This window comes from Tachypleus tridentatus, chromosome 10, assembly GCF_004210375.1.
Source record: "Tachypleus tridentatus isolate NWPU-2018 chromosome 10, ASM421037v1, whole genome shotgun sequence".
Classification (NCBI taxonomy): domain Eukaryota; kingdom Metazoa; phylum Arthropoda; class Merostomata; order Xiphosura; family Limulidae; genus Tachypleus; species Tachypleus tridentatus.
Window position 1 is genome coordinate 160,364,089 of NC_134834.1, and position 18,144 is coordinate 160,382,232.

At 30.1% G+C, this 18,144-nt stretch overlaps 1 protein-coding gene across 1 annotated transcript in view; it reads left to right on the plus strand.

The window, feature by feature from the left end:
- Window positions 1–18,144, plus strand: part of LOC143228548 (uncharacterized) — a 45,621-nt gene that overhangs the window by 4,368 nt on the left and 23,109 nt on the right. The window contains exons 4-9 of the mRNA XM_076459791.1: window positions 1,014–1,108; window positions 3,972–4,129; window positions 4,782–4,862; window positions 5,953–6,113; window positions 9,657–9,715; window positions 18,055–18,144. Of these exons, the coding sequence (XP_076315906.1) occupies window positions 1,014–1,108; window positions 3,972–4,129; window positions 4,782–4,862; window positions 5,953–6,113; window positions 9,657–9,715; window positions 18,055–18,144 (644 nt within the window). The remainder of the gene's footprint in view (window positions 1–1,013; window positions 1,109–3,971; window positions 4,130–4,781; window positions 4,863–5,952; window positions 6,114–9,656; window positions 9,716–18,054) is intronic.

The following is an 18,144-nucleotide window of genomic DNA, read 5'->3' on the forward strand; positions in this document are numbered from 1 at the left end:
AAAGGTTCAGAGTGTGTTTCAAACATATGCATGTGTATAATGTGTAAATATTGACACTGATAAATCAACAGTGTGTATAGTATATGTGTGTATGTTTAGAGCTTAGTCATTAAATTCAGTAATCAATAAAATCAGTTACCTATGAATATCAGTTACATCAGTTATTATATCATGAACTAACTTAGCAATCAAAATTGTAATTAAGTCAATCAATGTCACAAAAATGATCAATTAATAAAAAAAAAATAGTGCTTTTGATACTCATATTTTTAATTACTTCAACTATTCAAATAATTGAGTGATTGCCATTAGGATTTCTCTTTAATATTATCACTTAATTCAGGTTCAGCTTAATGGAGTAATGTCATGACTCATGAAAATAATAAACTTATAGAAATTAGATTTTCATTATTACTTTTTGATAATTTTAACTATTCAAGTTAAATGTTGCCAGTATGATTTCTCAAATTCTTATTTTTTATAAATCACTCAAGTTTATTCAGCTTTGGGTTGGCAGGATCAGGTGATGAGGGGGTAGTCTTGTAATTTGAAGGTCAGGGTTTTATTCTCTTTGTCATGGGGGCATTGTTTGTTTTTGAGTTATTGAAAAGTGTAATTTTTTTTTAATATTATGCTATGTTTTTAAATTAGAATTGCATAATTGTATTCTTCAATATTGAATGAGATGTAAAATTGCTGTTATTACAGTGTGTAACATAGTAATTTATAATTAATAAATTAGCAAATATTATTAATTGCCCATCTGTAATACTGTTATTGTTGTTTGCAAGAGTACCTAGTTGGACCGATGAGCTTTAGAACTGGTCAATTAGTAGAATTTGCTAAATAATTAATTGTGAGGCTAATTAATTATTTTACTAAATTAATCTGTTAGAACATATGAAACAGTTTTTAAAAGTTTAGACTTTTATAGAACTACAAATTTTATATTGCTGAAAATTATTTCTAAAATGAGTAATTATATGAGTAATTTTTTTTTTTTTTTCATGCAGGGCCATTTTCTGCAACTTCTGGAAACCTAAAACTGCCTGATCCTTCAATGTCTAAGATTTATAATAGCTCTTTGAAAAACAATAAACCAGCAGAGGTGAGTGTTTTTATCTTACATGAATTATTTTACATTTCTTATAGAAAAATGTTAAAAGGCAAGTGTTTTAAGTTAATACCTGTAATCAAAGATGTCTGAAAAAAATTTTTGTCATACAATTAAGACTAAGCATAGTAAAAAGCAAGATATGTTTTACAACAGTATAATAGATTTTTTACAGAATTTGTTTACAAACTTACAAAAATACTGCTTGCATTTAATGTTTCATTGAAGTATGATAGGAACATGACTGTTTTTTGTATAACAACATGAGGTAGGCTTAGTTGCATTTGACTGTAGATAGATTAGTTAAGATAAAGAAAAAAATGATAATAATTATAACACTATGTAACACAAATTTTGTTCCTGGATAGTTTGTGTTATTTCTTAATTGCTCATGTTGGAAAAGTACAGAAAATGACCGTTATTCCCTTCAAACTTTGCTTTTTGTGACCTGGATAATGAAATTTAGAAATTAACCTATTTTCTAAGTAAAAACAGGCAAATTTTCACATTTTCATTTACATAAGGTATGAATAAAACAACATATGAATCCAGATTTACATGTATTTATACTAAAGTTATACAAAAATGTTTAGAAGTGAGTAGTTTTTTGAGATTTGTGACTGTAATGTAAATCACTTTCACGTATCAGCCCCCATATATGGTCTCCAATCATGTTTTAGTTATATGCTCCCAGGTTACAAAAGCAAAGTTTGAAGAGAAAAATATGTCTTTTTTCCATTTACTTTAGGCATAAGCAATTGGAAATAACATTTTCTGCCCAGGAACAAGATAAAGTAAAATTTTGTTACACAGTGTTATTGTTTATAAGGCATGCTTGAAGTTTGATATAATAACATGTTTACCAAATGAATTACAACTTGTATGGTGAGATTATTAGTTAGACATGGTTTGAAGAACAATAGAACAATGAGATTTAAGTAGAAAGAGATGTTTACTGTTATAAGTAGATTTACAAGTAATAGATAGGGCAGGTTTCATTATGTAACTGTATAAGTTGTATGTTGTATATGTAGTTTAATTGTTGTACTAGGCTTTTGTAATACAGTTGAAATCATTTTACTCGAAGCTTCTAAGTCTATTATGTTTAATATTGTTACTAGAGGGCTAGATATTTCTAGATTTTTTAAACTGAAATATAAATATGTGCAACTACAGAAATGAAGTTGAGGTAAGTTACTGAAAGTGAAGTTAAACTGTGATTATTAGTGTAGTTGTTGTGTTTCGCAGTGGTATTGTAACATGAAGAATAATCTGTCTTGTCAAGGGTGTTGAACCCACCTGTGTGGGATTTTGTGAAAATAAGACACTTATTTAAACTCTGGATACAACTGTGATAATTAGTAATGTACATACATTTGACTTGTTTTGAATATACTATTTTAAAACAAATGGGTTGTGTGCCATCCATTTATTGACATTTTATCACCAATGAGTCACAAACACCTACTTTAAGTGCTCTGATCCCATAAAACTGACAGCTATAAGCTTTTTAGGATAAGCAACTGTAGTTTCAGTGTTTATAATTTGCAGCCATTCCAATGGCTATGAGGCTGACCAAATTGATCAACTACATATAGTTAGGATAGAGAAACAAAAGAACAAAATAAAACAAAAATTATTTAGGAGATTATTTAAATCAAATTTGAAAATTATTTAAATAAAAAAAGTATTTTCCTGGGATTGAATGGTTATTGTTTAGGGATGAGTTCTCTTATTTTCTTATGAGAAAATGAAGGTAAGAGGTTATTTTATTGAAGTTTACAGGATTAGCTGGGGAGTTTCAATAGTATAAAGGTTCTGATGTCTTATACTGTGGTCTAAAAAATGATGTGTAGTTGTAATATTTGAAAATAAGGCTAGGCTCTAGTTCAGATAGTTTTATTTTTCTCACAATGTGATTGTCTTATGGATTGAGTTTTAGTTGGGAGTAGTAAAGGCTGGCACTTCACAGCATTTTTAAGAGGGAAGTGAATGATTTCTAAAAAAACAAAGGTTGGATTTGAATGTTTACTGCTATTAAGAGTGGATGTGTAAGGACAGCTTTGAAGAGCTAAATGATCTCTTGCTGTCCATGTGATAATTTTGTTTGTTAAAAAAACGTTTTTAAGTGATTTTGGTTTACTGCAGATTCCTTATGCATGGAAAATTGAATGCTTACAAGTAAGGTAAAGGCAAACTCCAGTTTATTCTAAGGAGAAAATATTAAAACAAATGCTGCTAGGTGAAGTTTCTGTATTGTTTTCCAGAAACTATGACTGAAGTAGAAATAAGTGTTGTGTTGCATGTCTAAGCTCACAGCAGCATTTCTTTGATTCATGAGAGAATTGATGAATGCTGTCTGTCTCTTTTTTTAAAACGTGCATAGTGACTTAAGTGTACTGAAGGGTTGAAAGTTTGTCAAGATGTTTGATTTAAGACTGATCATGCAGGGGCTTGTTACAGTGAAAATTGCTGTGTTGCACAATGGTGTATGATCATGTCCATCAGATTCATCAGTTAGTAGTGGAGGATATAACTCCAATGGTTACATAGGAGCTGTAGCATTGTTCCTGTAAAGTGAGGTCAGTTCTGCATGTTTTCAGACCCAGTTCTTACTGTCACCAGTAGCTTTTGATCTTTGTTTTCCAAACAAAAATTGTAATATTTCTTGTTTTTATCTTGTTGACCAATGTAATCTAGGTAACATGTTTTTGTGTTATGTTTTATTTACTTTTATATTCATAATATATCATGAAAATGTAACTTTTTTTTATTTACTTGTGATAAAGATCTGTTACACCAATCACATTTAAGCTTTTGGAAGTTAAAAGTAGTAATTTCATTATTGGATATTTAGCTATTTCGGAAAGATCTGATCAGTGCAATGAAGCTTCCTGACAGTGAACAGCTAGCTCCAGAAGACTATTGGTTGATATCAGATCCTTGGAAACAAGACTGGGAAAAAGGAGTTCAAGTGCCTGTTAATCCCGATAACCTTGCAGAGTCTACAGTCCAGTAAGTTTTTAAAGGTTGGGTTTTAGAAATTTCATGAAGTTTTAATTTGTATATTCATTATGTATTGAGATACATCAAATGGATTTAACATACTATAGTGTTTAATCCATTTTAAGTTATTGCTTCTGGAAAATTGTTTTAACAATTATCATGCTTTTGTTTTTTTATGTTAAAGTTTTTAGAGAAAGTTGTATTAAACATGAGTTTTAATTTTTGTTTTCAACTGAGTTTAGTGCATATTACAAAAGGAATATATAGTTTTAAATTTGTAAATTTTTATAGGTAGTAACAAGTATGAAATACTGTGTTGTAATTTTGATTTTTGAAACCATAGGGTGGAATTTAATAACGAAATATTAGTAGTTTTTTCCTGACCTAACTAGAATGAAATTTATAAATCATATTGTAATTATTTTACAAATGTGAAAGTTGTGAAGTAAGAAACTTGTCACTTCCAATTGTTTCAACAGTGAGTCTGAAGGCATACAGCTAAAAAAAAAATTGGTTTTGGCATGTGATGGACACAGTACAATTTTTTTCTTTCATCCTTAACTGACATTTAACATTTATTTTTAATCAGTTATATGGAATGTTGACTTCCACATTTTATCTCATAAAATCAGGTCTTTATTTAAATCTAATTTTTTTTCAGCGTGATAAGAAAAAAGGAAAAAAGAAGCACAATTTTAAACTGTAAGTGTCTTTTTTATGATCTTCAGATACATCAAGTTTGGTTATGTCAAAAAAACAAGCTGAGAATTTTTTTAACTGTAGCAGTAGGTTGTACATTCCATGTTTCCATATTTTTTAGTACGTATTGCCAATCAAAACACGTCAGTATGTATAACACCATAAAATGATTTACTTTTTCAAGTAAGATTTTTGAACTGGGGAATTTTTATGAAACAAATTAAGTTTAAATACTTAGCTGAATCTAAAAGGAATAGTAATAACTTGGTATCTAAACTTGTACCTAAGAAACCTGTTTTATTTTAAAGACACTGTTTTGTTTAAGTAAAAATACTTTTATATAAAATAAAAAAACTTCTGTTTTTTATTCATTTTTTAATATATTGTTATTTATTTAGGTATATGATAAAATATTGAAAAGTTCAGTATTAATGATATAATCCTCTTAACATTTTCAGTTGACTGAATTTATGAAATTAATATTTTTGGAATGTGTTACCTGATTATAAAAGAAGTGAAAACATTAGCACATTTGTTTTTTTTTTTTACTTTAAATATTTGTCTTTCTAAATTCTATTCTAAGTTTAATATATAATCATGCTTAATAATTGGTGATATTGTAAACAACGTTTATAGTAGGTTAGGCATAGTGTAATGGTTGGTTTACTGGACTGTGGATACAAGAATTCATGATGCCATATTCCATTGCTTCAGCATTTAAAAATTGTGTTTAGTGCTCTTTGACTCTGGGTACATCATAAGATTGGTGGCCAAGTTACACAGTTATATTAGTCCAAGAGTTGGTAGTAAGTGCTGTTGACTAGTTGCCTTCCTTTCAAGTCTTTCAGTTCAAAAGTATGCATAATTAACCCAGATAGACCATTTGTAGTTGTGTGTGAACATTCAAAACAAATTAGACCAAATATCTCATTGTTTTTAATTAAATTTCAGGGTTTTGTTTTGACAGTTAGTTGCTCAGTAGTGTTATTGTTTTAAAATAGTTCATTGGCTTATCCTTTCAGAAATTTAATAACATTCATAATTTAATTAAACAATTAAAAGAAAGGTCTTTCTAATATATGTTTATACTTCAAAAAATTCATTATCAATACATCTGTTTTTCATCTTCTCAGCCCAAAGAAATTAATAAGGTGCTCCCATGACCCCTTTTTTTCCAATGATATTCATGTTCTAACCAATGTTGCTACTCAGGCCGAAAAAGTTTGCCGTTATGATCTAGATGATATGGATGTTCAGTGGCTGAAAAGGTTAAATGAAGAACTTGAAACATTAGGTATGTGATATAAACTTTTAATGTTTTGTAAATTTGAAAAGTAAAATGATGTTTGGTTTTCATTTTACTTATTGTGTTCAGTAGATTAGTATTTTCTTGTGTTGACTATTTTTTAAATAAATCTCATTAATATTGCTGCATTTTGTCATACACAAATTATTTTTCAAAATGATTTGGATAATTAACTTGATTCCATTCTTGCAGATTTTGTAGAAGAAAATGTTTGTTGCACACATCATTATTTTCAAAATTAATTGATTTGTTAATCTACTGTATAACAATAAAGCTGTCTATCGGCTGTTGCAGTACTGATCAACATAAAGCTTGTATGAAACACAGGTACTTTCTGCAATAACACCTTTGTATGTATTGATACAAAATCACATGTATGTGTCAAAAAAACAAGCTGAGATTTTTTTTCACTATAACAGTAGAATATGTATTCTAAACTACCATATTTTGAATATATGTTGCTAGTCAAAACACATCACCATGTACAATACCATAAAATGACATATATTTTATCATGTTAAATTTAAATGTGGGAATTTTTATGAAACAGTAACAACCTTAGAATAAAATTGAGACAGGTTTTTAACAAATTTAAAGTAGAAGAAAGTATTTTTAAACTTACTGATCTTATCCAATCTGTCAAAAAATGATGGGGAGGAATTTTGTACAAACCCCTCAAGGGCCCTATTATTTTTTCTGTGAGCTTTGTTTACCATACTTTTCCCTTTCACCATAACATAAAAACAGTTACACATTGTGCTACAATAAATAACTTTTAGAAAGAGTCCTAAATTATGATTAATATGATTTGTTTTTTCTTACTTTAAAATTTGTTTCCTAAAAACTTCTTGTTCTGTGATTACTTTTTATTGGTATGACATTAAAAACTCAATACTTTATTGGTACACTAAATATTCTAATGACATTTTTTCAGCAACAACCTTCACTCACCTAGTGTATACTGTTCTTGGCTTTTATTTACTAATAACATATAGAACATATAATTTACTCTCCTTGCAGAAAATTGTCTCATATAATCGAGAATGGTGCTAGTGGTGCAAACAAGTTACTTTGCATAATTGATACAGAATAACATTATTAATAAAATACTAAATAATACAGGTATTAAATCCCTTTCTTCCCTTGATTTTTAATGAGAAATCTGTAATGGTGTAGTTGTAGAGCAGTAGTGAACAAATACAGAACAGCAACCTGCCTGCACTCTGTTTCAACAAACAAGTAAAAATGTATATATATTAAATGGAGCAACAAACAAAACTACTGTGTTTGGTATCTTTCTGGTGGACCCAAAACTTGTAGCTATTGAGGTGATGTTCCTTTCAACTCTGAACCTGACTGAGTAACTTCTGATGATGTAGGTGAAGAAGTATTTGCCAAGGATCTAATTTGTAAAGGACTTTTTGTTAGTATTGTAACTGACACTTGGTAAACAATCTCATGATCTGGATATTAATGGCATTTTAGTATGATAATGAGTGACTGAAGCTTTGTGTGGTTCTGCAAACTTCCTGACGTTGTTCGAATCCTTCTTATAACAAACCTTCTCATAAAACTGGATGATGATCTGAATGCCATGTTTTCAAATTACATCATGTGGTTTGTGTTCAAAGTTTGTAGACGATTTGTTTATTTTTTTTCTGCTGTAGTAAAAGTTTGTTACCTACCCTAATCTTTGACTCTAAACCTCTCAACTTGTCAACATTTAACTTTTTTGTCAGATGTGTATTTATGCAAGTCTTTTTCTGTCTTATCTACATTAACTTGAGGTAACTTAGTTCTTAGTTGCTTATTAAACAGTAAGTCAGCTGGTGACTTTCCAGTTTTTATATGTAGTGTGGTACAGTTAGCTAACAAAAATGTATTTAAACGAATGTCTCCAACTGTCACCTCTAGCTTATGCTGTTTGTGAGGCTTTCAAAATTGTTCACTTTTGTCTATCCACTTCCCCATTAGCTGATGGGTACAGTGGAGTCACTCTTTGGTGTTTTGTTCATGATCTGTCACTATGTTCTAAAAGCATATGACATAAACTGTTTTCTGTTATTTTTTGTACTATGTCTGGTAGGCTGTGATAATCTGATAAATCTGATTCTATATGTTATCAGGGGCACTGGCAAAGGACTAATCTGTAATGGTTCTGATTTTGACAATGGACTAACAATCTGACATTGATGGGAAGTTTTACGTACATGATCAATTTGTTTATTCATATGAAGGCTCCATCTGTTTTCTTATAATCTAGCTTTAGTCTTAACAATGCCCTAATGGTCTTCATGTGTTAAAGTGATAATTTCCTGTTGTAACTTTTGTGGTTAAATAATTTAGTACCACTTAACATTTAACTTATTCAAACATGTTACTTCAGGAAATATCATCTTGTATAATAATTTTATCTTATCAGTACTATGATTGAGTGTATTGCATGGATACAACTCCATAAGCCATTTGAATCTGGATCATCAGTAGACATGTGTTTACTTGGTGATTTATAAGAGTTGTAAGTACTGCAGATTTCATAATAAAATGCTCTTCCTTGACATTTTGTGATTTACCCTGGCATTTTGTGACAGCCAAATCAGTGAATCTGTCTTAATGCACTTTACTTATCATGTGAGCTCATGGTTTGTGGGATGTGTATCCTGTTACATTCTATGCAAGCTTCTCACTGGTCTGATATTTCTGCTGCTTGAATGACCTCTAACATCTCTTTTAAAGTTAGACCTTGTCTCAACAATCTTCCACATAAATAGTGAGATTTACTCACAGCTATAACTTGTTCCCTCATCTTGTTATCATTTAAATCTCCATATTCATGTGATAAAGCTAATTGTCTAAGACAGATAACATAACATTTAATATTTTTGCTATCTTGCTGAACAGTTTTTGTTTTTGTATTAAAACAAAATCAGTGTCAAACTTATCCAATGCTGCCTGGTAGGTATCTTCCATGGTTGTGAAGACCAAGAAAATGTCCTGGCATTTAGCTCTGATTAGGTGGAGAAGCAAAGCACTTTTCTGTCTTGAATTTATTGTGCCCATTACAGTCGAGTAATATGTAAACTGATCTTTCTGTTGCTTCACTGTTGAGAAATACTGCTTTGTTTCATGCAGTTGAAAGGCTCAAGAGAAGTCAAATTTAATATTGTAGACATAGTCAGCTGGAAAGTTAATCCCATTGTTGTTACCAAATGTAACTTTTTTTCAATAATGACCTTCAACACTTACCATGTACTGCTTTTGGCTTTTATTTCTCCAAGTACTTTACTCCTCTTGGGAGAAACTGTCTTATATAATCAAGAGTGGTACTAGTAATGTAAACAAGGTATTTTGCATAATTGGTATAAAATAAATTATACAATGCAAAATAATACAGATATTATAATGTAATTCTTGAAGACATGAGATTTTAAATTTTTAACAAATTTTCAGATGTGTTACCAAAAGATAGACAGTGGGTTTTATTTCTGTTAAATGCTATAGGTTATAGTGATAGTCATTGTTTTGTTATAGGACAACCTCAAATAGAAGAACAAACAGTAGAATGTCTTATCGAAGATCTAGAAGCACAGGTGAGATGTTATTACTCTCAGGATATGTGTTTTTTTTTAACATTTCTTTCTAAATTTTGCCAAATTCTACTCAAGAAAAGGAGGGGGAACATTTATGTATGTTTGTTTAAATGTAATTTCTGAATCAGGCCTTACTTGTATCACGGTTGTCATAGGTAGAAATTATGGATGAACAAGTTTCCTCCATTGTACATGTAGTTGTTTTCTTATGTTATAGCTTCATGGCTTTTAAAAAGTATGATCTTTGTATTACAAAACTAAATGTCTTAAAACTGGGGTGATAATAGGTTATTCCTGTTATGAATCTTATTCCATGAGTCTAACCTTGTTTTAGATTATGGTCTCATCTAATAACATGAACATGTCTCACTTTTTGTATCATTATCAACAAGAAAAAAGTAAGATCGTATTGTTCATTTAGCTGTGGATATTTAATGATTTTTAAGAATTATGTGATAATGTAATTTTTCTGTTCTTGGAAATTGTATGTAAGGTAACAGTTGATAGTGACAGGTCCTTTGTAAGAGGTTAAACCCTCCTCCTGATGCAACCAGAAATGCATTTGGTACTCATTTCCATCTTGAAGTATAGCTTGGCATCCTTGACAGATGACAAGTTGTGCACTCAATTTAAAAATGAACTTTATAGAAAGAGTAATTTGCACTAAGAGGAAAATGGCAAATCATTCAAATGCAAACCACCATTTTAGAAAAATAAAACCATCTTAGCTGAAGATGACTCCCATTGAAATTGATACTATTCTCACTGTTAAATATGAAATAAAAATGCATCAACACTATTTAACTTCTTTTTCAAGGGAGAATAATTTGAGAGATTTCAACTTCTCCTATGACAACTCCTTCATCATAGGTAGCATTGTAATAATCCTTCTCTGAACTTTTTCCAGTAGTTCAGTATTCTGTGTATCACTGATGTAAAACAAAAAGATCAAAGGTGCTAAGACTGATTCCTTAGGTACCTCACTTGTCACATAATCCAGTTTGACAACTTATTCTCCCAAACCTACAGAAATAATTTTTTTTATACAAGCCTTTTATGTTGTACCTTATGAAATACCTTCTGAAAATCTTTAAACACGAAATCTACACCCTTACCTTCATAAACATAAACAGTAACCTTTTCAAAGAATGTCAAAAGATTTGTAAGGTAAGATTTCTTTTTAGTGAAACCATGTTAACTGTACAATACAATTCTAAACCTTGTTAAATGACTTTTCCCAGAACTGTTGTAAGACTTATGAGTCTGTAATTACTGGGACAATTTTTATCACCTCCATTGAAAAGAGGAGTAACATAAGCCAACTTTCAATCCTCTGGCACTTGCCCTTTATTCAAGGACTTAAAAAAAGTATCAAGTGGCTAACATATCCAATATTTAACTTCTTTCAAAATCATCTGGGAAATATTATCTGGCCCTGAAGCATTTATTATTCTTTCAAGCCTAGAATTAATGCAGTTATCTTGTTCCATGAACTGTTCAAGGTGAGAAATATTGTTTAAATCTGTATTAGTAAACTCTGAAGGAAAGGCAAGATTTAACTAACCTTGACATTTCCTAATTATCAGATATGAGCCTTCCTTAATAATCCCACAAAGGTTCTACTTTCCATTCTAACATTTTGTTTCTCCTTAATGTATTTTAAGAAATTCTTATTGTTAATTTTTGCATTTTCAGCCAATATTTTTCACACGTTCTTTTTGCTCTCCAGATTTACTGTCTGACCAACTCTGTTGATCTTCTATAATCTTATAAATTTCCCATCATTCCAGTTAGTTTAAATTCATTAAATTTATGATGCTTTTCTTGAATTTTATTTCTTGTACCCTTTATGAGCCAATTTGGTTGTTTTACTTGCAATTAACCTTTTCTTTCCGTAAGGAATGTTTACCTTGAATATTTAAAAAATTTTCTATGTTTGATTTACGTCTTCAAATAACTCAGCTGACCAACTCACAATAGATATTCTTTTCACATCTCTTCTAAAATTTGCCTTTTGGAAAATTTTTAACCAAAATATCATTATTCTTGATCTCCATATGCAAGAACACATGGAAAGTAATTGAGCAATGATCACTCGCACCCAAGATGTTCGCCAGCTTCCACCTTCTCCACTATTTCTGTATTAGAAGTTAACATTAATAGAATAACTATAGTAGTTATTGTTTTAAACCTATTCTTATACTTTAGGAAGACAAGTGGCCTACCTCCTACTAAAAAATTGTCTTTGCAGTACAGTTATCCTTCAACCATTTTGCAAAGGTCATGTTTCAAAGGTCACGTTATCACATTTATTGACTTGCATTTAAAAGTTTTTATTGAAATACTATTTTATGAATTTATGTCAGTAACTTTGAAATCAAATTGTGGATTACTATTAAAACTTATACATGCATTAATTTTTTAAAAGTAAATATTAAAAGAGCACATATAAATATTGATTTTTGTGAGTCATGTAGTATGTTGAATGCAGCATCCTTTAAAATTAGATATTAGTGATGTTAAATAATAAGTAAATAATTTAGTACAAACTAGGAACTCGAATCACTAATATTGACAAGCGAGAATATAAAATAAGAACCTTATCTTTTTATTTTGCTAAGTGGCCCCATTCAGCTTCTTCCATTTTGTTTTTTAAATGGTCCCATTCTGTTTGATTCAGTACAAAAGCCATACCTTAGCAAAATAAAAAGATACAAGGAAAACCACTCTGAGGTCATTCTAAGGCATTTTAATCTTTGAAAAAGTTGCCATTTTTTTTATTCAAGTTTTTAAGGACATAGGTTGTCTTTAGTCTGCTCAAAATTTCATATTTTTCAAAACATAAATCTTAGTTATTAAGTTTAATAAATTATAGAGGAAGCCTATGGTAGCAGTGTAGTTATGTATTTAGTTGGTTATTCAACTGTATATAATTTTGTTTGATATGGTCCATGTGCAAAATTTTAAAAGGCTTAGCAACCTATGTTCAGCAACAACTTGTTACAAAGGTCATAATGAGTAGATATAATTATTTGCTTTTCTTTTGATTTATTGTTCTATATTTTAAGAAAAATAAGTTTAATTTATTTCTAAATAGTACTCTATACAAAATAATTGTAATGTGACTGTATATTACAAAATAGTAGTCCACTAAAATACAGCCAAGACAGTTTTATATTACTGTATACATGACCTGATTATGGGAAGCTATAGCTGATGCATGTATAACATAGTTCTTAATATCTTTTTTGGTGTTCTTTTAACTTTATCAGTATCTGCCACTGTGTTTACCCAGTGTTTTGTTTATTGCACTTACACTTAGGGCTGTAAACATGTTTTTAGTGCAGGAAATTAGGGATTTTACCTTTGTAAGGAATGTAGTGTAGGAGGACTTGAGAAAACTATGGTGAGCCCTTGTTAGAAATGTCCCATTCTTTACAGCATTGGGTCAAGTAACTTGACACAAGTTAAAACTACATTGTCTACCTCAGTGCTTCCCAAACTGCAGAAGTTTTGCAAGTATGAAAGTAATTATTATTTAGTAATGTAAATTTATATGATTTTATTTTCTCCATGGTGTAGTGTATAACAGTAAGTTTTGCCTGTCTTAGGGGTATGTCACTAGGTCTATCACATGTGCTGCAAAAAGTTTGATATGTTTAAAAGTCTCTCAAGCTAGAAAAGTTTGGGAGGCACTGAAAAACAGCATATCTTAATAAATAAGTAAAAAAAGAAACAAGAAAAAGTGCTAAAAGACGATAAAATTTGGTAAATTACAATTATATAAAATATGACAAAATTCTCATGATTGTTTTTACTATATGTGATTTCAAATACAGAAATATCCATAACTACATAATGAGCTGTACTGGAAAATCATGCCCTAAGTTGACTACTAATTTTCACATTAATGAAAGTTCTGTAATATTGTAGACTTTCTGAGAACTGAGAAGTAAATACTCGCCTGTATTTTATAAATTGTTTAAGTTCAGTTTATAAAAAAAACTGAATATTTAGTACAGACATTTTTTGTTATACATTGTTTTATTTGGAGATTTCTACAGTGATAATATTGGGAAGATAGTCTCTGTGTGTAAACTGGAGATAGATGATGTAAAACTATAAATACATTTGCACAAACATAACACATAATTTGTATGATCACATGGAAAGAAATATAACTTTTTACATCTATAGTTTATTGTACCTCACAATGTAGTTTTTAAAAATTTTTATTGTGGAGTGAAAAATAAGTAGTCTAATAGCTGTGTCTGTCCAGATAGGTATTTTGTCATTGTTTACAATCTGGGAGAATTGGGTTCAATTCAGAATTTTTTCCCCCTTTCCATAACAAAGCACTTCAACATAATTTCAAATCGGTGGTTGACCTTTAGTTCAACAAATAAAATTGAAACCTGATACATATTTCTCTTATTCAGAAATTCTATGTTGTAAAATGAGTGGTAGTTTCTAGAGGAATTCTAGGTGACTTTACAAATACTAAAACACTTGTCCTGCTCAAAACAGGCAGAAAGTTGCAAATTTACATTTATATAATCTTTACCTCAAAAATAAAATTAACATTCATAATATTACAGTAAAAAAAAAATGAAATTATATATGAAGGTATTTATGCACTTATTTTGTAATGCATTTTTTTCATATATATGAGCACATTGGCCCATCAGGCAGTTGCTTAGTGCATTTAATTTATTCTTGTTTAGCCAATATGTACCACAGGAAAAAGAATAACTGGGGTGCTATAAGTGATATTGCCAGAGCTGGTCCTTTAAATTGCCAATCAACTCCAGTCAGTATTTATGTTCTATGATGAAAACTAAAATCACTTCTTTGGATATTTGTTTCTTTGATTGTGTGTGTCAGAAAATATCCAGATAAATCTCTTGTGAAACAAATAAACACCATCTGTCTTGTACAGTATAAAAAAATACATTCACAAATGTGACTGACATGCACAAATAACTGTAAGAGAATGTTTCAGCAACCATAAATCTTCTGTTAACACCAAAAAAATATCTCCCTGTTGCTAAACACCTTAACCAGCCCAGTCATTCCAGAAGGAAAACTCTGTCTACTTGGTAAAGGTCTCAACTTCTGCCCAAATATGAGTTATGTTAATGAACTCAAACTTCTTTCTGTCCTTCATTGATTCTCTAGAAAACTGACTTTGTGAATTTCTTTCAATTAACCCCTTCCAGCTGAAAATCAACATATGCTGAAGTCTTTATGGACATCATCACAAAAGAGAGAACCACATTGAGAGTTGTATTAAAGCTGTAGAGAATGATATAATACGCACCTTAAAATCTTCCAATCATCATTAACCAAAAAGAAAAGTGCTTTAAACAATTTTAATTGAACAACAATATCATAATAAGACTATATCATGGAAGCTAACTAGCAACTGGAGGACACTACTTTCTACAAAAACCTTTTGCAAGATCCTACAACTCAGTTTATTAAAACCATAACTGATAAGCTTAAACTCCTTCAAAACAATAACATTAACATAGAGACCTTATAGTATTTGATATCCAGACAACCCTTTCTTGGTAGATTTTCTCTTACCCAAAAAACACAAACCAAAAAGTGGCTATTACATACTTTCTAACATAAACATGGGTACTGAAAAGTTGTCCACTTTTGTTGGCCAATACATAGAATGTATATCCGTGTATCCTCTCCTCTTATGTGAAGGATACTACCCACTTTCTTAACATCTTAGAAAACAGCAACAATAATGTTCATTTACCACCCAACAGTCTTTACACTAATATTCTACATAATGAAAGGATAGAACCACTGAAGCCCACATTAAACCTTTCTAATTCATCAGAATCTCAAACAGCAACTTGCCAGCCTTGTTTTAACTCTGAACAACTTTGAATTTAATAACTAGCATTACATTCAGGTTAACAGTGGGTTCCACAATGGCTCACAGTTATGCCAACATTTTTGTGTCATATTGAAAACCAGCTTTTACAACTAAGCCCTGTAAAACCTCATACATGGAAACGTTACATAGACTATATTTTTCATTTGGACATTCTCTCTTAAGTCACTTAAAGAATTTATCATGCATGCAAACCCATATCATAAAATAAAATGTTTATCTGTGGTTACTAACCTACCTATCTTAACTTTCTTGATGTTTCAGCTGTTTGAAAAACACAATTTTACACACTGACTAGCATGTGAAACTTGCAGACAGATCACAACACCTTCACAGTAAAAGCTGTTGTCCCTTTCACACTAAATAAAACATTACCTATAGTGAAGCTCTTACAATAAAGATATGCAGATATGAAATAGACTAGAGAAAATGCACAAAGGATCTAAAAATACTGTGTTATAAAGAGGATGTAAAGATACTGAAATTGACAGACATATTGAAATGGCTTAACAATGCTCGGTGAAAAAACATTCTAAATCAAAGCAATCCTGAACTTTCAAATATAACTCATTATTACCTATCAGTTTAAACTCAGAAATGTTTCATGAATTCTGAAAAGATTTTCATCTCCTACAGCTCATCACTTGTTTTAAACAAATATTTGCTGAAGTTCACATTGTCTCCATTCAAAAAAGCAGACCTCTAAGAGATATCCTTGTTCACCCAAAAGTGAATTATATCTGACCCAAAAATGGTTGTCATCCATGCAGAAAAAGTTTATTTTTAATCAAATGTGCTACTTTATAAACTCCACTGATTAATTTTCTGATAAACACAGTTAAAGAAACTTTAAAATATCCACAGAAATCACTTGCAAAACAAAAAAACACTATCTTAAACAGTGTAAAAAAAAACACGATCACCAATATTTAGGACGTACACGGACAACTTACGGAAAATGTTTCAACAACCATAAATCTTCTATTGACACTGAAAAAGATCTCTCTCATGTTCAACAAATGTGGTCATTCTGTTAATGATGTTACTGTCATTGGTATTGAAAACTAAAGCTGATAGAGAAATAAAAGATTATTGGGTTTCTAATCTGAACACTGTTCAGTCTTTTGAATTAATCTAGATCCTGGCACTGGTTATCTCCACTCATTGGTTTCCTCTCTGTCAAAAAAAAAAAAAAATTCTTTGCTAATATTTTCTTGAAAGTTGAATTTCCTAAAACTTGCTATTTACTTAAGATAATTTTTCATATCTGTTTTTATGAATTTACAACTATAAGGTGTGTTTTTCAGTCTTGAGGTGTCACCTTAATTTTACTTAAACAGTAAGTGTTATTTTAGATATACATATGTTTAGCTATTTCTAAAGTAAAATATTCCTAACACTTTTTTATGTACACCCTTGCTGTTGGCTACATTGTACCAGAAATGAGATGCTTCCAACAAACTTGGAGAAATAGACATTTTATAGAAAACTGGATGACTATGATGTCACTAAACTCTGTGTGTGTGTGTATATCACTCATTCAGTAACACTAAGTATTTTCCAAAATACTTAGATTATAAGGTTTTTGTTCATTTCTTTTAAGACTTTTTGAACCTTTGTGTTTTTCTGATGACATCAATTTCACACTTCAGTGTAATATTTGCTGCATCTTCACTTTATTGTTTTCAGTGGCTGTTTACAACAGATTGTTTATTATTAATCATAAAAACTAGTCAGTTGGCTGTCTGTTCTCTCCTACATGTGGGTATCTAAACCCAGTTTCTAGCATGATAATTACTCAAACTTGCTGCTGAGCCATCAGGGGCTTCAACAATGAACATTTTTTTGGAATTTTTTCAAGGAGTCTTAAAAAACAGTAATGATACTTTTTATAATCTCCCATTTATTAGTAATAAAGAATCTTGGAGATTAGTTTAGGTTTTATTTTATAGATAGTTGATGGAGTTTTTATTTGTTAATGGACTGTCCTAGCATAGCAAATGGCTAGTAATAATGTGAATAGTAATAACTGTTTTGAAACTTATTGAGTCATCTTTACAATTTCCCTAAATATCTAAGAATCATGAAAAGAATTCTATAGTAATTTTTTGTCAACATTCAAACTAATATCAATGTTTGTCATACTCATTTTGTAGGATGGTATTTTACATTTCATTGTTATAGTTAAATGACCAGCAGATGAAATGTTTCTATAATAAAATAATTTTTTTTCTTTTCATTGTTCTATAAACTGATGAAGAAAGTATCACAAACTATAATTTCTTGCTAACAGTGTGAGAGAATTATGTACTTGGTTACTGACTGTCTGTTGAATCTCTGCATTATAGAAAGTGTAGTTAGTGGTAATAAAATATATTAAAACTGTAGCCATAAAAACTATAAATACACAATTTTCATTATTTAGTGCTTTGAGAACCTCCAAGAAGCTATTAAAAGTGAAGAGGGGCTTGGTATTGAGTATGATGAGGATGTTATCTGTGATGTTTGTAGATCA